Genomic DNA, 23,306 nt, shown 5'->3' on the forward strand with positions numbered 1-23,306 from the left:
TTTAGTAGGTTTTAATTGACACACAGCAATTGTACATGTTTATGGAGTACATAGTGACGTTTTGATACATACAATTAGAGTGATCGATTCAGGGTAATTAGCATATCCATCATCTCAAACATTTATTATTTCTTTGTGTTGGGAACATTCAATATTCTCCTTCTAGCTATTTGAAACTATATATTTTTGTTAACAATAGTTATTCTACAGTGATATAGAATACTAGAACTTATTCCACCTACCTAGCTATAATTTTGTATCCTTTATTACATCTCTCCTTATTCCTCCCTTTCCCCTCACCTTCCAAACCACTAGTATCCTCCATTCTACTTGCTACTTTTGTGAAATCGATGTGTTTTTTTTTTTTTTAATTTCGACGTATGTGTGAGGGTATGCAGTGTTGAATGTTCAGTTTCTGGCTTATTTCACTCAACAGAATACGCTCCAGTTTCATCCATGTTTCTACAAATGACAGGATTTTATTTTTTTATGGCCAAATAGTATTTCATTATGTATATATACCACATTTTCTTTACCCATTCATCTGTTACTGGACACCTAGGTTGATTCCATATCTTGGCTATTATGAATAGTGCTGCAATAAACATGGGAATGCAGATGTCTCTTCAATATATTGATTTTTTTTCCTTTGAATAAATTCCCAGTAGTGGGATTGTTGGATAATATGGTAGTTTCATCTGCGTTTTTTTTGAGGAACCTACATACTGTTCTCCATAGTAGCTTCCCTAGTTTACATTACCACCAACAGTTTATAAGAATTCCCTTTCTCTGTATCCTTATCAGCATTTATTTTTTGTCTTTCTGATAATAGACATCCAAACCATGGTGAGATATCTCTGTTGTTTTTATTTGCATGTCCCTGATTATTACTGATGTTGAGCATCTCTTTATGTGTTTGTTGTCCGTTCATATTTCTTCTTTTGAGAAATGTCTGTTCAGATCATTTGCCCACTTTTTCAACAGAATTTCCTTGGCTTTTTGCTATTGAGATGGTTGAGTTTCTTGTATATTCTGGATAAAAATCTCCTGTCAGATGAACAATTTGCAAATATTTTCTCTGATTCTGTAGGTTGTCTTCACTCTGGTGGTTGTTTCCTTTGCTGTGCAAAAGATTTTTGGTTTGATATAATCCTATTTGGTGGTGGTGGTGGTGGTGGTGGTGGTGGTGGTTTTGCTTTTGCTGGCTGTGCTTTTGAGGTCTCATTCATAATGAGTCTTTTGCCAAGTCAATGTCCTGAAGTGTTTCTATGTTTTCTTCTAGTAATTTTACAGTTTTGGGTCTTACATTTAGATCTTTGATCCATTGACAGTTAATTTTTGTATAGAGTAAGAGGTAAGGGTCTAGTTTCCTTCTTCTGTATATGGATATTCAGTTTCCCTAGCACCATTTATTAAAGAGATTGCTCTTTCCACAGTAAGTGTTCTTGGCACCTTTGTCAAAAATCAGTTTTTTGACATGGATTAGCTTATGTGTTCTCTATTTTGTTCCATTGGTCTATGTGTCTGTTATTATGCCAGTACCATGCTGTTTTGGTTACTACAGCATTGTATTATGTTTCAAAGTCTGGTAATGTGATGCCTTTAGCTCTGTTCTTAGGATTGTTTTGGCTCTTTGGGATTTTTCTGTCGTTCTGCACACATTTTAGTATTTATTTTTCTATTTCTATGAAGAATGTCATTGGGTGTTTTGATAGGGATTGCATTGAATCTGCAGATTGCTTTAATATGGTCTTTCTACAGTATTTTTAATTCTTCTGATACATGATCATGAGATGTCTTGCCATTTGTTTATATCCTCTTCAATTTCTTTCACCAGTGTGTTGTAGTTTTCCTTGTAGAGGTCTTTCACCTCCTTGGTTAAATTTATTCCTAAGAATTTTATTTTATTTGTAGCTACTGTAAATAGGAATACTTTTGTGGTTTCTTTTTCAGACTGTTTGCTGTTGGCCTATAGAAATCTTACTGATTTTTGTATGTTGAATTTGTTTCTGGCAACTTCACTGAATTTGTTTATCAGTTCCAAAGTCGTATGGTAGAATCTTTAGGTTTTTCTATATATAAGATCACATCATCTGCAAATAGGGACAAGGTGACTTCTTTTTTTTCCAAACTGAATGCCCTTTATTTCTTTCTCTTGCCTAATTGCTCAAGGTAGGATTCCAGTACTAAATTGAATAAGAATGGTAAAGCAGGAATCTTTGTCTTATTCAAGTTCTTGAAAGCTCCTTTCCATTTAGTAAGATGTTAACTGCAGGTTTCTCAAACATGGCATTTATTATGCTGAGGTACTTTATAACTAATTTATTTGAGAGTTTTAATCATGAAGGGATATTGAATTTTATCAAATGCTTTTTCTACACTTAAGACAATTATATGGTCTTTTGGCCTTCATTCTATTGATGTGATACATGACACTTTATTGATTTGCCCGTGTTTAACTATCCTTGCATTCCTGGAATAAATTCCACTTGATCATAGCGTGTTATCTTCTTGAGGAGTTGTTGGATTGTTGGATTTGCTTTGCTAGTACTTTCTTGAGAATTTTTGCATCTGTGTTCAACAGGGATGTTATTAGCCTGTAGCGCTGTCACTCGCTCTCACTCTCTCTCAATCTCTCTCTCATGTCCATGTATGATTTTTGCATCAGGGTTATGCTGGCCTCACAGAATGAGTTATCAAGAATTCCCTCTGCTTTAATTTTTTTTGAGTAGTTTGAAAGAATTATTACTCGTTTTCCTTTAAAGGTTTGATAGAATTCAGTAGTGAAGCCATTCAGTCCTGAACTTATCTTTGCTGGGAGACTTTTTATTATTGATTCACTCTTGTTACATGTTTTTAGTCTATTCAGGTTTTCTATTTTTTCTTGGTTCAATCTTTGTAGGTTGTCTGTGTCCAGTAATATATCTATTTTCTTTATGTTTTGAAATGTATTGGCATATAATTGCTCATAGTACTCTCTAGTGATCTTTTTTACTTAAGTGGTATGCATTGTGATGTCTCCTTTTTCATCTATGATTTTATTTATTTGGGTCTTCTTTTTTTCTTAGTCCGTCAATTTTTTTATCTTTTTCCAAAAAAAAGTATTTTTGTTCATTGAATTTTTTTGTATTTTTTAGTCTCAATTTCATTTATTTGTGCTCTAATCTTTATTATTTCTTTTCATCTACTAATTTTGGGTTTAGTTTATTCTTGCTTTCCTGGTTCCTTCAGATGCATGATTAGGTTGTTTTAAATATTTCTAGTTTTTATGTAGTCATTTATTGCTATAAACTTGCCTCTTAATACTGTTTTTCTAAACTTGTACAAAGTTAATATTTTTTTAAATGCTGCTTTTGCTATATCTCAAATGTTTTGATATCTTATATTTGTATTTTCTTTTGTTTCAAGAAATTTTATAAATTTTATTCTTAATGTTTTTCTTCACTAAAGAGCATGTTGTTTAATTGTCATGTATTTATTTTCAAATGTCTCTTATTACTGATGTCTAGTATTATTCCATCATGGTTTAAATAAAATACTTGATGTGATTTCAATTTTTAGAAAACATTTGAGACTTGCTTTGTGTCCTAACATAGGGTCAGTCTTGGACAATAGCCTATATGCTGATGAAAAAAACATGTATATTCTACATTCGTTGGGTGAAATGTTCTATAAATGCCTGTTAGGTGTATTTGATCTGTGGTATGGTTTAAATCCAAAGTTTCTTTGTTGATTTTCCATCTAGAGGATCTGTCTGATGCTGAGAGTGAGGTGTAGAAGTCCCCAGCTATTATTGCATTTCAGTCTACCTCTTTCTTTGGATCGAATAATATTTGCTTTATATATCTGAGTGCTCTGATAGTGCATATATATTTACAATTGTAATATTCTCTTGTTGAATTAATCAATTTATTATATAATGTCCATCTTTGACTGTTTGTATACCTTTTGACTTGGAGTCTGTTTTGTCTGATATATGAATCGCTATTCCTGTTCATGGAATATCTATTGGTTTCCAGTTGCGTGGAGTATCTTTTTCCATCCCTTCTCTTTTGGTGTATGAGTGGTTTTCCTGGCAAGGTGAGTTTCTCATAGGCAGCGTATAGTTGGGTCTTAGGTATTTTTTGTTTTTGTTTTTTAATCCATTTAACCAGTCTATATCTTTTAAATGAGAAATTTAATCCATTATATTCAAGGTTATACTTAAGATGTACATACATTTTATCTAAGCTTTAAGTTATTTATTTATGAATTTAAGATAATATGGAATATTTTTAAAATGTGACTAGAAACTTTATAAATTCCCTTATGATTTCTGACAGAGGTCAAGTAAGTACAAGGCATTCTCCTCATGATATATGCTATAGATTAAATGTTTGTGTACTTCCCAAATTCATGCTGAAATTTAATCTCCATTGTGCAGCCTAAGAGGTGGAGTCTTTGGGGAGTGATTAAGGGTTTTGCCCTTATTAATGGTAAGATGCTGTTGTAAAAGAGGTATCAGAGAGCTGCCATTTTTTTTTTCAATTCCTTCTACCATGTGAGGACACCACATTTGACCCCTCTAGAAGATGCAGCAACAAAGCACCATCTATAAACAGAGAGCAAGACCTTACTAGGCACCAAATATGCTAGCCCCTTAATCTTGGGATTCCCAAAACTGTAAGAAATAAACCTCTATTACTTATAAATTTTCTAGTCTAAGACATTTTATTATAACATCAGGAAAAACTAAGACAGTATCACTAGACTCTATTTCTCACAGTCAAAAATACGAGGTCCCCCAAAAGAACTAAGGAGTGAGCTACTGGGCTACAGGAAAAGGTGCATTAGCCTGAAGACAGAATGTTAGCACTAAGCACCACTTGTTAGCTTCATCATCTTGAGCAAGTTACTTAATCTTTCAGCTTCTGCTTTCTCTATTATCTGAGCATTTATATATATTATGTGTATTAAAGGCCTCTGTAGATGAGGTGAAGTGTTGTAAGATATGAAATTTTGTGTTATTGCCCTCAATAAGTTTCCTTAGAGGCTCAAAGGAGACTGATTTAGGAACATAAAACATTGCATAGATAGAGCCAGATCATTTTTAAGCAAGTTTTCAATGACTACTTACAGTTAAAAAATTATGGCATATATGTCACATGCACCATTACAAGTATGAATTAAAGGGCCAGGCAGGGTGGCTCATGGGGCTGGGCACAGCGGCTTACGCCTGTAATCTCAACACTTTGAGAGGCTGAGGCAGGCAGATCATGAGGTCAGGAGTTTGAGACCAGCCTGGCCAATGTGGTGAAACCTGTCTCTACTAAAAATACAAAAATTAGCGGGGGATGGTGGCAGGCACCTGTAATCCCAGCTACTCAGGAGGCTGAGGCAGGGGAATCACTTGAACCAGGCACTCCAGCCTGGGCAACAGAGGGAGACTCTGTCTCAAACAACAACAACAACAACAACAACAACAAATGAAACAAGAATTAAATAGGAAAATGTTCATGGGTTGAGGGAAATAGAGTACACATTGCTCTAACTCACACATATTTTCTTTGTCTCATTGAGCTTGATAAAACTACTACTCTTTATTGGAGATTGCATATAACCTGGCAAGTTAGCCTTTCTGCACTACAGGATTTGAGTTCAAAAGCTGATGACAAAAACACCCTGGGTCTAAAAACTGATCTCAATTTTACTGATTAAGCCAGCTGAAGTTGCTATGCCTATTAATTAACCCCTGAATCCCAACAAGGTAATTAAAGCATAAACTTAAGATGAAGACAGATGAAGTAAAGAATTTCAAAGCATGCATCATCCTGCCTTATGTCCTCTTCCTGTATCAGTTTAAGAAAAAGCAGATTCCATAGCATTAGCCGAGATCCACTAAAAGGAGTAAAGGGTGCACTTTGAAAACAAAGAAAAACATAGCACCTCAGACAATATTGCCAAATATATATTTTATACATGTCTGGTCTTGCAGAATCTTCTTATTCTCCTTTTAAGTGTGTATTTTTCATATAAGGAAAGGATAAACAGGTTTCATCGCTGAGTTTTCTTAATTGGTTAAACATTGTAGTATTAGACCAATGATAAGATATGAACTACTGTTATTTAGAAATTATTTTAGTTACAGAAAGTGATCTGTTTGGCTTTGTTGAAAATCAGCTCCAGGATCATTCTTCTTATATTTCCATTAACTATGAAATTAAATAGAGGAGGCAATTTTTAAAAAGAGAAATATTGCTTTTAGCCTGAAACTCTAAGTGTTGAATTTCTGCCTGCAGTGAGTTTTTTCAATTAAATTATAAACCATGGGTAATAGAGATTTATAATAGGAGTGCTGATACAATCTTAACTATAGGGAAACCATCCGACAAGCTCTATGCAGTATATGGATGGATTATTTGCATTAAATTATCTTTAGAAAATGCAAACAAAACAAAGAAAAATGTAAAGCTTGTCACATTATTAGCATAAAATTAAAGTTCTCGAATGCATAATTGTTCCATACCCAAAGCATTAACAGATTTTATTCTTAGAGTTCAAAGACCTCCTAATTAATATGCAAAATGGTCTCATTTTATAAGCAAAAATCTTTTTCCCACTCAGAAAAGAGACAGTTCTTTGCTGGAGGAAAAAACTATGAAGTTTAAAAAACACTAACTAATATTGATATAAAAGCCCACATATCATATTGCCAGAAACAATAACCACTAGAAGCTATTACAGTATTTATAGTTCTTCAGTCTATTATGAGTATAAATTGTATGATTACCCAAATAATACCTAGCTTAGGAAGATATAAGTTCACAAACCATAAAAAGAAAACACAATCTTTATCTGGAAATGTTTACCCATTTGAATAAAAATGTTTTACTATTAAAAAGAAAGTAAATTCAATAGAAACGGCAATTCTGGACCTACTAGTATAAACTTAAATTATATGACTCCAAATCTAAGTTCACAAAGCAAGTAGCCTCTAATTTACATTGCTCTAGTTGCCAAGATTTGTCAAAAGAAAAAAAAAAAGAGTTTAAACTGCACAGTTTTTTTAAAAGTGTGACAAAAAATGGATGATTTTCCAGAATTCAAATATTATCTTTTATTACACATTTAAAAGTACTTCACATGTAAAAGTGATTCTACTTATTACAATGTCTTGTCAATAGAAGATTCTGCTATTATCTCATTAAACAAATATGTACAGGTAAAAAATGACATTTATCATTTCTTTCAAAAAATCATATTCTAAAAAGACTATTTAAAATTTGTTCAACTTGCCAGGTGCGGTGGCTCACACCTGTAATCCCAGCACTTTGGAAGCCCAAGGTGGGCAGATTACGAGGTCAAGAGATCAAGACCATCCTGGCCATCATGGTGAAACCCCGTCTCTACTAAAAATAGAAAAATTAGCCGGGCATGGTGGCACGAGCCTGTAGTCCCAGCTACTCAGGAGGCTGAGGCGGAAGGATCACTTGAACCCGGCAGGCAGAGGTTGCAGTGAGCTGAGACTGAGCCACTGTGCTCCAGCCTGGCGACAGAGCAAGACTCTGTCTCAGAAAAAAAAAATATTTTTTTGTTCAACTCATGAAAGGGCCCAGTAACCCACAATAATGGCTGAAATTTAAAGTGTTTTTCTACTTTTCCATAAACAAACAAACAAAAAAACTAGCCTTTTTGCTAACTATGGAGACAACAGTTGAAATCAGCCCTATGTAAAATGCTATAAAGAATGTGTAAAAAAAATTATTCTTTGATTATTTGTTGTATTTTAAAGTCATCAATGGGACATAACAAATGATGTCATCTGTAAAGCACTCTACAGTTTACCAAGTGTTTTCCTACAAGCCCCTTTATACAAGCCCCTTTCTTTAAAGGGGCTCAGTCTATCTCAAGAATGAGGCTTCCTTGAGAAATTACTACCCACAGATCATTACCTGTGACAGTTATATTGTATTTCTGGCTAGTTAAACCAACTCTATAACATAGAATTCAATTCTGGATGCCACATTATAAGAGGGACATTGACCAATTAGAATGTAATGAAAGGCAAATGTCCAGGTGAATGGAAGAAGCTATAATTTTTGATAAATTATTCAAGCAACTTGGGAGGTGAAGAATAAAAAAAAAGGTATAATAACTACTTTCAAATATTTGAAGAGCTGTCATGGAGAGAAGAGTATACTAATTCTGTGTTGCTCCAGGGACCAGAACTAGAATAAAAAGCCATAGGTTAAGAAATGTAGATTTTGATTAAATCCAAGGAATAACTTTCTGTCTACTGTGCTGTCTAGTAACATCAGCTGCTTCATGAGAGCGATACTAATCTCTGGAGTTTTTCAAGCAGGAGGTGATGGCTATCACAGTTATAATTTTTAACAATTACTGTGCTGGTTGAAAAATTGGACCAAAAGTCTCTAGGTTTCTTTCCAGGTTTCAAATTCTATTTGCCTAGATAAAATGAAATGCATAAATGTAGCTCAAAAGGAGATTTTTATTGTATGCTCATTTATCTGACAGTAAAATATTTTGATTAGTTTTTTAAAATAAATATTAGATTTTACGATACGTAGAATGCTTACTCCCTAACAAAAAAAAAATCATCTGGTCATTTAAAACTCCTAATATGTATGAAACAAAATATAGCATGTTTCAGATATCAGGTACTATATGTTCTATTCGTACATAAATAATTGCAATGTTAAGAAAATAACTTTTATTTGTGAAGAAACTCTATGAATTCACTGTGAGTATAAATGCAAGGATAATTTTACAATTCAATAATAAAGGAAATTGGCCAGCCATGGTGGCTCCTACCTGTAATCTCAGCACTTTGGGAGGCTGAAGCAGGTGAATCACTTGAGGTCAGGAGTTCAAGACCATCCTGACCAACATGGCGAAATCTTGTCCCTACTAAAAATACAAAAATTAGCGTGGCATGGTGGTACGTGCCTGTAGTTTCAGCTACTAGGGAGGCTGAGTCATGAGAATCACTTGAACCCAGAAGGTGGAGGTTACAATGAGCCAAGATCATGCTACAGCACTCCAGCCTGGGTGACAGAATGAGACTTTGCCTCAAAAAAAAAATTTTTTTTTAATTAAAGGAAAGCATCTCCCCTCTCTAATGTGCCAGAAGAGAATGGAGCAGATATTTTCCCCTGTAATTATTAGACAACAATTGTTCACTGGCTCCTTGAGTTATCTTTTCCCTATATATGGGACAAAAGAGCTCATATAATTGTCTCCCAAGTACAGACCTATCTCTTAGTTGTGGTTCTGCTACCAGATATATGAGTGGCCTTGGATAAGTAACTTACCTTCAATGGCCCGACTTTTTTTAAAAAGCAGATTCGATGATCATTTTAGTTCCTTCTAGTTCTCAGGTCTATGATTTCTACATATACAATGCCCCACTTACGCAGTCAAGCACTGTCAACCTTCAGGAACAAACCATGAACTTAAAATCGATTTCTGAAACCTGCAATTGTACCAAGGGAAATTTGTTGTGATCAGTTCTTGTACTGACTAAAAGAAGATCTACTCTCATTAGTGATGATGGCTATAAAAGCTAAGCCCTGCTACCATAAAATAAAATCATAAAATTTGGAAGAAGTGGCAAGAAAGGGAAAGAGAAGACAGCAAAGAAGCAAAAAGACAAAAAAGAGAGAAGAGGCAAGAAATCAGTAAGCAGCCGGTCCCTACAATGGCAGAGATAGCATCAAGAATGGCAAGCAGGGGAAAACAGATAGATAAATGAAGGAGAGGTAGCAAAAGGAAAAGAGTGTCAAACACCTGCTGGAACCTGAAGACGACAGAGCCATTCAGAAAATGTGAAAGCTAAGGTTCTTCTCCCTCAATAGAATTGGAGAGAGCTTCTTCATATCACCACAGGATGAAATTGGGGATGTTAGTGCTAATCCCCAGGTGCACTGCATTGAATAAATTCTATCTACTCTGCTTATCAGATGACTGCAAAACATGGAAGCTGAGGTTCTTCTACTTCAATAGAACTGCAGAGAGCTTCTTCATATCACAACAGGGTATAATCGAAGCTGTTAGTGCCAACCCCAGTTGTATCATACTTAGTATATTCAATCTACTTTGCTTATCAGAAGACTGATATGGCTTGGCTCTGTGTTCCCACGCAAATCAAATGTCGAATTGTAATCCCAGTGTTGGAGGAGGGGCTTGACGGGAGGTGACTGAATCATGAAGGTACGACTCCCCACTTGCTGTTCCTGTTAGTGAATAAATTCTCACGAGATCTAGTTGTTATAAAGAGCGTAACACTTTTTTTTCTCTCTCTCTCTCGCTCGCTCACTCACTCGCTCACTCTCTCTCTTGCTCTTGCACTCTCTTTCTGTGTCTCTCTCTCATGCTGGCCATGTAAGATGTGCCTTCTTTCTCTTCACCTTCCATTATGATTGTAAGTTTCGTGAGGCCTCCCCAGAAGCAGAAGCCTGTGCAGCCCACAGAATTTGAAGCTGATTAAATCTCTTTTCTCTATAAATTACCCAGTCTCAGGTACTTCTTTATAGCAGTACAAGAGCAGACTAATACACATGATCAAAATATTTTAAAATATTTTCATCTCCAAAATGTTTCCAAAAAGGCCTTGCTAATTAAGGGACTGATCTTTGGATCATGGGGAACTTCATTCATTCAAAGTTAACTGAGATGTTTCCTTACACATGAAGTTCGTTTATGAATATAGATACATAAATGATTTATAAATAGATCTAAATAACTTCATACGTGAGGGCCTAGAACAATGCTCTCACTATAAAGAAATCAAATGTATTCTGCCCTTCTCTCTATTCTCTTTCTACTTGGATTTCTTGGGAATTCACATTTGTGTGGGCTGATACGGTAAATCCAGAAGTGGGCCTAATGAAAACCAAAAAGTGCGCATAAATTAAATTAAATTCCCAGCAAACTTTTCTCCTTTTTCCTCCCTCTGTGTGTTGTTTTAATAGGAATCTGTGTCTTTAGGAGAAATCAGAGCCCAAAGTTTAGTGCCATTCTAAGTATACTATCTTAACACTATGGAAATTACAAAAAATTATTAGCAATAATTCTAGGAAACAGATTATAATAACAAAAAAGCATGCCAAATTGTCTTGTACTTTAGTAGAAACATGGGAACATAAACTAAAAATGTGCTAAGGTGATATTTTGCTACATATAGTCAAAGAAATATTTATTTAATATGACATGGGATGGTATTGTAAAATACTAACTTACTTGTCTTTTCCCCTTGCAATTTTTTGTATCCTTTCCTCAGCCCAAACCATAAGGTCATCTCGCCTTCACTGCAACAAAGAATGGTTGTTAAACCTGGGCACAGGTAAGGAAAAATTAAATTCTTGGATATTATGTTTCAAAAGCTTACTTTAAGAAAATCTAGGTTTGTAAGAACTCTAGGCAAAAAGTTTAAGCCATAAATAATAGATTTGGAATGACTCAGAGCCAGTCACATTTTATACTCTGTTACCTACAGTAGGTACCAAATTTGATATATGTATATCAGGACTAGATTTGGTGATATATGATAGAAAACTTAAAATGTGACTTAAAGCCACAAATTTATATTATTTCACATAAAAGATGTTCAGAGAGTAATTCCTATTGCCTGCTCCACTTTCACCCTCAAGTTCACCTCATCATCCCAGACTGCCTTTGGAATGTCTGGAACCATGTCCACATGCCAGCGGGTAGAAGGGGAGGGCAAAAGAGACAGCTCCCAGTGAGCCAACACCTTCAAGAAGCCTTCCTGAAAGTCACATTCAGGACCCAGAATTTGGTCTTATGATTCTGTCTAGTTTAAAGGAAATCTTTAAAATATGGATTTTATTCTATATATTTTTTTATTTTTTTGAGATGAAGTTTTGCTTTTGTTGCCCAGGTTGAACTGCAGTGGCATCATCTCAGCTCACTGCGAACTCCACCTCCTGGGTTCAAACGATTCTCCTGCCTCAGCCTCTTGAGTGGTTAGGATTACAGGCATGCACCACCACGCCTGACTAATTTTGTATTTTTAGTAGAGATGGGGTTTCTCCATGTTGTTCAGACTGGTCTTGAACTCCCGATCTCAGGTGATCCACCTGCCTCAGCCTTCCAAAGTGCTGGGATTACAGGCACGAGCCACTGCGCCCAGTGGGATTTTGTTCTAAATGGCAATGTGCCTAGGTAGAAACTGGGGCTCATTACTATAAAGGAAGGTTACAATGGAAACTTTGTAAACACCTAGTGATCTCTATCATCATTAGCTTTTCTTCTACCAGAGAACATAATTTTTTCTGGGTTGGGGATTAAGAGGCTTTAGAGGAATTGTTTTGAGAGGGTGAGACAGTAGAACCTGAAGATAAGGGGAACCAATCTGAAAGGACCAGGTGGACAAAGACAGAGGTGGCATTCATAGACCACCTAGAGTGAGCCCCAGGAAATGATCTGGGAACAGAGACAGTGCCCTGCCACTACCCAGGATCCATGCAACGAGATCTCAATGTGCAGAAGAGTTTCGTTAATCATCCTGACTACTAGTTTCCAGCAAGGTAACCCCAAAAGCACAGAGGCTTATTACTGCACCAGAAGTATATATTCTGCTATGCCCTGAGACTTGACATGGCCTGCATGGGCAATCCCCCATACAATGGCTCTGGACATTCAGAAGATCACTGAAACAGAAATTACAACACCAACCATCAAGATGCTTCCTGACTATATAAAAAAAGCACTAGCACACTTCACACCAGCACAGGACTAGCTCAAGATTGCTCAGAACCAAGATTGCTCAGGTGAACAATATCCTCTTTATAGATGTTATCCCACCAGCAGTAGTTCCTAAAATATTTTATTCCAAGCTAATTACTTGTTTCAGACTATTTGAGAAAACGTACAGATAGCTAAAAATAAATCTTGGTGTAATATCCCACCCATTAGAGTGAATAAAATGAAAAAGAACAGCAATACCAGTTTTTGATAAAGGAACGGAGCACCTGGAACATAGGTAGGATGGTGCAAAAGTAATCATGGTTTTTGGTCAGTGCTGTAACTCACATCTGTAACCCCAGCACTTTGGGAGGCTGAGGTGGGCAGATCACCTGAGGTCAGAAGTTTGAGACCACCCTGGCCAATATGGTGAAACCCTGCTTCTACTAAAAATACAAAAATTAGCCAGGCATGGTGGCACGTGCCTGTAATCCTAGCTACTTGGAAGGCTGAGGCAAGAGAATCACCTGAACCCAGGAAGCAGAGGTTGCAGTGAGCCAAAATCACACCATTGCACTCCAGCCTCGGTGACAAGAGCGAAACTCCATCTCAAAAAAAAAAAAGGCGTAATCGCGGTTTCTGCATTGAAAGTGATGGCTAAAACCGCAATTACTTTTGCACCAACTCATGCTTTGCTAATGGAAGTATAAAATGTTGACAACCACTTTGGAAACAATTTAGCTATTTCTATTAAAAAGACGTATACCTAAATATTTATGCAAATTTATTCATAATATCCATCAACAGGTGAATGGCTAAATAAATTCATATGGTGGACTACTGGCCAGCAATGAAAGAGAACAAACCACCAATACACATCATAATGTAGATGAAATCACAGACAGTGAAAGAAGCTGGACACAGAAGGGTACACATTATTTAATATCACCTTTGTACTAGAACAGGTAAAGCTGATCTACGGTGATAGAAATCAGAACAGTGATTCCCCAAGGAGAGGAGACTGCCTGCAATGGGGCTGAGGGAACTTTCTGGGGAGGTGGAAAGGTTCTACGTGTAGATTGGTTTTCTCTCTGGCCAAACCCAGCAGCTGGAGTCACCCCAAGAATTGTGGCAGGGGAATTCCTTCAAGGGACTGCCCCAAACCTTCCTGAGATTGGGCTGTATTGGGTTTCAGAGAAGGAAGCACTAAACTCCAGGGTGACCAATCTGAAGTATTTATTAGGGGAACTTACATATTACACAGCAGGAGACTCCAGCAGGTCCACCTGAGTGACAGTGAGGGAGAGCTGTTCTTCCTGGGTATGTCCGCAATGAGGGGGTCAGGTTATGGAGTTTATGTGGGGGCTTAAAGAATTTTTCTGAAGGTGGGGCTACCTTCTACATTTTTGGTAATATAATCAATCTCTGTGTTTCCAGCAACAACCTAAACAGCTTTATCAGTAGCTAGGAATGTTCAACGTCCTAGCTTGGATTCAAGAATGCAGGAAAAACATGTAGCTGGCCAGGTTACAGAGAGGTAAAGGCACTCTTAGTTCCTTGGTCAGGACACAGGAAGAAAGCAGAGAGGATGTTGGGGGACCCAACAATTGGAGTAGTGGTTAGTGATTACAGATGCGTGCATGAATCAAGTCACAAAATTGTAACCTTAAAATGAGTGAATTTTATTTTTACACTCATATTATTTAAAAAAAAAGAACTTCTGTTCATCAAAAGATAAGATGAAAAGGCAAATCACAGAGTGAGGGAAGCTACTTGCAATACATATATCCCACAAAGGGCTCATAACTAGAATGCATAATGAATTCTACAGCCAATAAGAAAACAACAGACTGCCCAGTAGAATAATGAATAAAGGATTTGAAGACACAATTCACAAAAGAGGCTGTCCAAATGGCTAAGAAACATATTAGAATGTGCTCAATCTTAACTGATATCCAGCACCACTAGACATACACTGTATAATGACTAAAATTAAAAAGACTATCAGTACCAAGTGTTGGCAGGAGTGTAAATTGCCCCAGCCACTTGGGAACACAGTTTAGTGTCATCCAGTGAAGTTAAAGCTATGCAAACACTAAACACCTGTAAACACACTACCAGTTATATACTCAACAATAATGCATATTTACATGTACCAGGAAATATCTACAATATTTATTGCAGCATCATTTGTGACAGCAAAAAAATTAAATATTTAGATAAATAACCATCTATACTAGAATTGATAAATTGTGCTATATAAATATAATGGAATACCATATAACAATGAAAACGAATGACTTATAGCTCTATACAATAAAATAGATAAATCTCACAAATAAAAGAATGAGCAGAAAAGATTCAACTTTTTTATAAAAAGTTTAAAAACAAAACAACTAAATTATACTGTTAGCTTACTTAGGTAGTAAAATAAAAAATAACAAGAAAATGACTGCATAATCATCTAAATAGGGGATTCAGAGTGGGAAGTGTAAAGATACTAGCAAAGTTCTATTTCTTGAACAGGTGACATTTACACAGATTTTGCTTCATAATAACTTCTTAAACTATACAATTATATCTTATTAATTTGTGTATGAGTGTTATATTTCACAACACAAACAATTTTTTAAAGAGGCATGGGAGGTGATTACATAATAACAGATAGGAGTTCAATGAGCAAAGCAAAGTGGGAATGAAAGAGAGGATGCTGTTTATAAGAGGAAAGATTGGAACATTTTTACTATTGAAGATGAAAAATGCAAGAGGGAATTAATGTTATAAAATCTCACAGAAGACAGAGGATGGAATCAACTATATAGGCAAGTGGTCTTACATTTAAAAAAAAAAATCATTCTGTCTCCAGATTAGGAAGGAAAAGGGAATAATAATAGAAAGAATATTTGAACCAGAGGAAGTATATAGAAGTATATAGAAGGTCATATTGGGTGATCTCTGGCAGTTAGAATGTTGTTGATGGAGATTTTGAAGTCTTATATTTGGGATAATAGGTTTTGTTTTAAATTTTCAGTAACATTCATATATACACAAATGTGTCTTTCTAGAATCCAAAAGAGGAGTTTAACTTTCTCCAGTAATACCATTTGTATTCATTTCACATAAGTCAATATTTACTGAGTCTCCAATAAGTAAGGTTCTACTCTCAAAAAATTTCCAATCTAGTAACGGGAAGAACAAAGTACATTTAAAATGATAACATGCAGTATATACTAAGAAAAGGACAGGGAGGAGGAAGAGAGGAAAAGGGAAGAACCAATGTCAACCGAATTCCTACTGTATGTGTCAGACCCTGTGCTGAGGTATTTGTGCATTAGTTCATGTAATCACAAGCCTAAGAGGAGAGAAAGGGGTAATATTCTGATTGATTGTACATATAACAAAACCGAAGCTTGCTACAAGAATTCAGACCACAGAACAATTATTGATCCCATCATAGGGATCAAGCAGTTTATACAGGAAAAAGCTCTGAAAATGCAGAGAAGAAAGATGTCAACAGATAGTTTGCAGAAGAATGGACAAGAAAAAATAACATTTCAAGAGGAAGGACAAATTTGAGTATATGCAGAAGAAAGAAAAATAAGCAATATTTATACAGTTTCAATGAGGCAAAAAGGCTAGAGGATGAGTAGAAAATAAATCCAGAAAAAATAATGATGTGGGGTCAAATTAAGAAGGTATTTGAAGATGCCAGAGCGAAGAGTTTACAACTAATTCAGTAGAAAATGGGAGTGATACCATTACTTGAGGAAGATTTATCTAATCCAAGTCTGCCATTCCTAAATCACAATTCCAAAATCCAAAAAGTTCTAAAACACCAAAAATATTAAGGCATTTTTCTGACCATTTACTTTTTAAAAAGCAAATCTCATCTGAATTCACTTAGCATCCAAGTTTAACCTGAATCAGAGTGAGACCATTTATACTCTTTATTTATCTTAATGTGAATATTCATGTGTTTCACTGAAGAAATAACTGTGTCTGATTACAAGATGTTGCCCCAGCTCCACTGGATGAATTTTAAAATATATGGTACAACCATATTACCTTTCTAAAAATGTAAAAATTAAAAAGAAAAATCTGCATTCTAAAAACACATTTAATCCCAAGAGTTTTAGATGAGGCATTATCAACTGTAATGATGTATAGAATAAGGTAAGTGGAAGAACAGAGGTGAGAAAGCCAATTTGGTAACCTCCAACAGTCCTGGCCTAGAAAAAGTAAGAACTTTACATACAGTGGTGGCAATGAAAATGGAAAAGATGGGTGAATATAAGAATCAAGAGAAACTATACTTGATAGCTAACTGGATATAAGGGAGTAAGGAAAAAGTCAAAGGAAAATCCACGATTAATCCTGGAAACCTAATAGTAATTTTAACAGTCAACAATAAAAAATGAGATCATTAATGGGTTCACTTTAATCATGATGGACAGGACATGTAGGTTGTAATGTGAGACAGAGAGTTAGAAATGAGTGTTTAGAGTTCAGGTGGGAGGTCAGGACGTGAGGGGTAAATTTGAGACTCAACTACATAGAGGGAAATAACGAAAGTTATGGAGATGGATGGAATTCTCAAAGAATCAAGAAATTCATGCATAGAATTTTGGTAAATCACTAGCACTTTATAGCATAGCTTTCTTGGTTGCATGAAAGGTCTCTTGCTAAAGATTAACAGAGGCTAACCATGCCTTAGTGATGGAGGAGCAGCACTGTCAGATGTACCAGGTGAAGGCTGGTAGATGTACAGAAATGTACCAGGTAAAGGCTCACACAGATAAAAGTACAATTCCTGAATTCCTTCTGAATAACTACTGCAGGGTGTCTTGCCAACAGTGAACTGAGCAAACACAAGTTTACAGCTCTGGAGTGATATCCCAAAGCAGATGAGCTTTTTTTAAAAAAATCAATATATGTCCTTGAGTCAACATTTGTTACACTCCTAGGCTAGCAGAAATGTAGCTTTTTGTGGAATCTGTTATCATGGTTAGTTCTGACTCAACAGGAGTCACTCAAGCCAAAGTAAACTACAGTTTGTCAAAGTGTTAACTTGTTTTGTAAACAGTATCTGTCTTACCAATGCTACTATGAATTCATATCAGTATTTAATGTTTTATAGCAATGAAAACATGCTAGGGAAGAGATTGCAATGAGTTAAAGCAGATATGAACTGAAAGCCACATTCCTCACCTCTAAAAGCAAAGCAACTGACAGGACATTTCTTGAGAGGTGTGATAGTTAATTTTATGTGACAACATGAATGAGCCCAGTACTTGGTCAAACATTATTCTGGATGTTTCTGTGAGGGCACTTTGGATGAGATTTACATTTAAGTTGGTGGACTCTGAGGAAAGCAGACTGATCTCTACCATGTGATTGGGCCTCTTCCAATCAGTGGAAAGCCTGAATCAAAGGCTGACCCCACCCTCCAACTCTACCCCAGAGCAAAAGGGAATTCTGCTAGCAGACTATTTTCAGATGTAAACTGCAACATTAGCTCTACCTTGGGTGTCCAGCCTCAGAGTCTTCAGACTTGAACTGCAACGTGGGCTCTTTCTGAGTCTGCAGCCTGTCAGCTCACCTGCCTCCTCCACAAATGCCTTTCTGACACACACACACACACACACACACACACACACACACACACACACACAGTGGTTCCATTTCTCTGGAAAACCCTGACTAATTCAAAATGGATGGAAGGAATAAAGCAACCTAACCAAGTGATCTGAAGAAACTGAAAGCTATGATCCAGTTTACTTAGAAAAAAGCAATCTTGTCAAAAACAAAATGGCAGAAAGCACACTGACTGAAATATTAAATTAGTTAAAATGATTAACTTATCAAAAATGAAGATTCCATTCCCCAAATGTTTTCAGTTCTTGGTAATTTTTATGCATCACTGGCAGTTTTGCATACTTTAGTTTTTCATAGTATGAAAATTGCTCCTAATCTTTTAATTTCAAATTCATTTTCTTGTCCTATGCATTTTATAATAGTGAATACTTTAAAACCTTTTTTATTGATCAAAGTTAGACTGTTGTGCATCAACTGGCAAAATTAAGCTACTTTGTGATGGTTCCAAAGTTTCAACAGCATCTTCATCTTACGTAGCTGTATGTATTATTTGAATGGTCTATTTTCCTTTTTTTATAGAAATAAGTGAAAGACAACAAATTGAAGGGTTAAAAATTGTGCTAACAAGAAAAGGTCTCACAGAGTTAGCATAATTGAGATAAGATGGAGATCAGTTGGCTTAACTTCTATCATACAATCATTAATCTTTACTCACTTGAGGGTTCAATCATGAAACAAAGAACAAAATCTAAAATAAGTAAGAATGCTATAGCAATATGATGAAATATTGTTTGATTGATAGACAAAGGGTAATTAGGAATTTTATATATTTTTAGCTTTCTGGGACTGGAATGCCCTTCATAATATGTATGTCTATTGTTCAACTTTTCACATTCAATCTCCTCATATGTTTATGAATATGTAATTATAGGATAGTGCTTCTCAAACTTTAATATGCACACACACCACCTGGGAATCTTATTAAATCGTAGATTCTAATTTAGTGGGTCTGGGATAGTGCTTGGTATTCTGTGTTTCTAACAACAGATGATGCTGGTCCATGAGCCACAGCTTTAGTAGCAAGGTTACAGGAGACTCAAAAGCGCAAACATTGCAAAAAAAAATACTTAGTCTATGATTCACCAAAATTACCACTAGGTAGAAAAACAGTGACTGATACTCCCCAATTCTACCAGTTGATTTTAAACCAAATTGTCTTCAACTTTGCTCATCTTCCTGTGGTTGGTCCCTTTTCATTCAGGTATTGGTTCAAATGTCATCTTCTCAGAGATTTCTCTAACCACTCTACTTATAATAGCCTACCCTTCTGCATCTACCTTACAATTTCATCTGTGGCTAAGCCAAATTTTAGGATTGAAGTATTAATATTAATTACAAAGATTTAAGAATTATCTTTAATATTTTTATCAACTAAAAATATCGTTAGGCATTTTTAAGCCCAGCTTACTTTTACTGGAGAAGAAATACAGAAAATATCTTAAAGTCATCATATAGCTTAATGAATTATTAGAAACAAAATATCTGATAAACCAGCATCCTGGTCAGGAAATAGGACACAGCCATTTCTCAAAAAATATGTTTGCATGCCTCTCTCCAGTCCCAACCCTTCCGTGCCCGGATATGTAACTGACATCCTTTTAGTGTAACAACTTCCTTGCTCGTCTTTTAGTTTTTAGCACTTAAGTATGTGTCCCTCATTATAATTAAGCATCATTTGCCTACTTTTAAATGTTTGGAATCAGACAGTATATATTCTTTTGGATTTACTTCACTTGGTTCAATGTTGTTTTAAACACGTTTACCCCCATGTTGCCCTGTGTGGCTGTAGTTCTCTCATTTAGTTTGCTGTATAGTATTCGACTGTATAAATATATGACAATTTACTTGTCCATTTTATGCTAATAGATGCTTGGGTTGCTTCACTTGGGCTTTTAAAAATGATGTCACAAACATGTTTGTATATGTAACTTCCTACACATATGCACATATTTTTGTAAGGTATGTACCTAGAAGCAGAATTGCTGGGTTATAGGGTATAGAAATCTTGAGGTTTTTCTGTATAATACCCAACTGTTTGTTCAAAGCAGATGGGTCAATATATACTCCCACCAACAGTATATCAGCATTAGCATTGCTCTTCTTTGCCAACTCTTGCTGTTATCCATCTTTTTAAAATACATGTACATATACTTTATCTCTCTACTTCAGTGGATGCAAATATTCATCTTTCAATTTTAGTTGTTCTAGTGGGTGACTAGTGGTATCTTACTATAGTTTTATCTCTGCATTTCCCCTGATTACTAATGAAGTTGAACACCTTTACATATGTTTTTTGGCTATTTGGATATTCTCAGTTGTTAAATACTTGCTCAAAATTCCTGTGCCCGTTTTTCTATTAGGTTGTCTATTTCTTATTAATATTCGAAATATTAGAACAATAGCAATTAAATACATTCAAATAACTTCTCCCTTTCTGAGTTTCGTTTTTCTATTATCTTTAATATCTTTTGATGAGCAGTTGTTCTTAGTTTCGATGTAGTACAATCTATCAGTCTTTTCTGCAAGCATTATTGCTTTGTGTCCTGCTTAGGACTAGAACCCAAAAGTCAAGAAAATATTCTATATTCACAGAGGCCTGTAATCCATCTGAAATTAATCTAGTGTATGTGAGATAGGGGCAAAATTTAATTGTGCCAGGATCATGCGTTGAAAAGACTGTTCCTGCCAAGTGTGATTCCTATAACATCCCCATTTAACTCACCTTTTGGGCTTGTCCAGAAGCAAGTTGGTCTTAGAAGGTAACTGCAGATTATCAAATTTAAATAGCGAGTGGCTCTAACTACAGCTGTTCTTCCAAATGTAGTCTTATACTGAAGAAATCAACATATCTCTGAGTACTTGATATCTAGCTCTTGATCTGGCAAATGCTTTTTACCATATACTAATTTGCAAAGGCCACTAGAAGCAACCACAGCCCCACACTTCCACTTTAGGACTATACCTTACTTTAGGACTATATCAACTTTCTGAATCTGTGTCAAGGACTTCATTCATTTTAACATCCCACCAAACATGCTGATTGAACCCAGTGAAAAGAATGTAGCAAACATTCTAAGTGCCTTAGAAGACACTCATCAGAGGGAAAAAGATGAAACCCATGAAAATTCAGAAGCCAGTTATCTTAGTGAAGTTTTTAGGGGTCTAGTGTTTTAAGGTATATTCCAGAATATTCCAATGTGAAAGGTTACTTGCTTTACCTTGCACTCCTACCATTAAGGTATGATGTTTCCTAGGTATCTGGCTTTTGGTGGTAATATATCCCATATTTGAATGTGATACTCTGACCTATTTACTGATTAACTCTTGGAGTTACCCGTTTTGAGTGGGGCCCAGAGCAAAATAATAGGCTACAGATCCAGACTGTAATGAAGCTGCCCTGCTACTTGGGCTTTATGACCCTTAAGATCCAATAGTGTTCAATATAGTTACGGCCTACAGTGATGCTATATTAGAGAACTCACAAGCCCAATCGAGCCTTAAGATTTTATATCAAAACCATGCCCTCTTCTGCAAATAATTATCCTTCTTTCAAAAAAGAGCTCCTAGCTTGCTACTTGGATCTTAGATAAAATAGAACAATTGACCAGGAGACACCAGTGGAATGTAGGACTGGAGCTACATAACATGAACTGGGAATTACATCATTCATGAAATTGTAGAGTTGGGCATGTACAAATGAAGTAATATATATGAGATCAGGCACAACTGGGTCCCAAAGATACAAGTGAGCTGCATGATCAAGTGGCTCAGTTACCTATAGTAGCTACTCCTTCCACGTAGCTTCCTCTTCCTCTGTCCACACTGAGGATCTTATGGGTAGTTCCCATAACTTGATAACCATGGAAGAAAGATTTCAGTTCTTGGTTTATGGGTGGTTCTTCAAAATATGCTGTAGCAATTTCCACTCCAATCTGGAGTGGCTCTGAAAGACAGAAGTCAAGAGAAATTTTCTCAGTGGGTAGAACTTTAAACAATGATCCTGGTTGTGTACCTTTTCTCTAGGTAGAGATGCCCTGACATATAGATTTACAGTATTTCATGAGCAGCAGTGAACAGGTTGACCAGGAGGTCACAGACTTAGAAAGAACAAAATAAAAGGACTAATGAAATGGAGATCTGGAGCAAAGGTATATGAATGGAGTTCTCAGGCTGAGCACAAAATGTGAGGATATCTGTGCCCCATGTGATGTTTATCAAAAAGCAACAACTGCAGAGAAGGCCTCCATTAATCAAATAGATTAGTTGAATTCTCCTGTGGATATTAGCCTCTTTCCTTAGCACCCCAGCGCTTGCTCAGTGGGCTCAGGTACAAAGTAAATATGGCAGCAGGGCAGAGGTTATTCACTGATTCAACAACAGGAAATTCCCCCTCACCAAGGGTGATCTTGTTACCAGCACTGCTGAGTACCTAACCTGCTATAAACAAGGACCCATAGTGAGCCACCAAAAAGGCCTCTCTGACTCAAAAACACCAGCTACCTGGTGGCTGATCAATTACATTGGATCCCTTCCCTAATGGAAGGGCCAGCAAATTGTACTTACTAAACTGGCACTTCTGGATATGAATCTGAAGTCCCTTCCTATAATACAACCAACCATGATCCTATAGACATGATATCCCTCACAATATAACTTCTGAATCAAACTCATTTCACAACAAAATTAATGTAGCAATGGATAAAATTCATAAGCCTCTCCATGTACCTAGCCACCCAGAAGTGGCTGGCTTGGTAGAATAATATAATAACCTATTAAGACTCAGTTATGCTGTGTGCAGTGGCTCACACCTGTAATCCCAGTGCTTTGGGAGGCCAAGGCAGGTAGATCACTTGAGGTCAGGAGTTCGAGACCAGCCTGGCCAACATGGTTTAGTAGAAACCCTGTCTCTACTAAAAATACAAAAATTAGCCAGGCGTGGTGGTGTG

At 36.1% G+C, this 23,306-nt stretch overlaps 1 protein-coding gene across 7 annotated transcripts in view; it reads right to left on the reverse strand.

Annotated features, from left to right (window-relative positions):
• The window catches only part of RWDD3 (RWD domain containing 3), a 67,358-nt gene that overhangs the window by 26,090 nt on the left and 17,962 nt on the right, over nt 1-23,306 (reverse strand). For 3 of the 7 annotated variants that reach the window (XR_012512578.1, XR_012512576.1, XR_012512579.1), the window contains exon 5: nt 8,812-22,303. Coding sequence is in view for 1 of the 7 variants with exons in the window: in XM_074381389.1 (XP_074237490.1) it covers nt 22,247-22,303 (57 nt within the window). In the remaining 6 variants the exon portion in view is untranslated. Of the gene's footprint in view, nt 1-330; nt 22,304-23,306 lie in introns of those variants that run through there. The other 4 variants (XR_005577002.2, XR_012512577.1, XR_005577001.2 and 1 more) reach the window with 4 other exon arrangements.

This window comes from Saimiri boliviensis, chromosome 11, assembly GCF_048565385.1.
Source record: "Saimiri boliviensis isolate mSaiBol1 chromosome 11, mSaiBol1.pri, whole genome shotgun sequence".
NCBI classification, from domain to species: Eukaryota; Metazoa; Chordata; class Mammalia; order Primates; family Cebidae; genus Saimiri; species Saimiri boliviensis.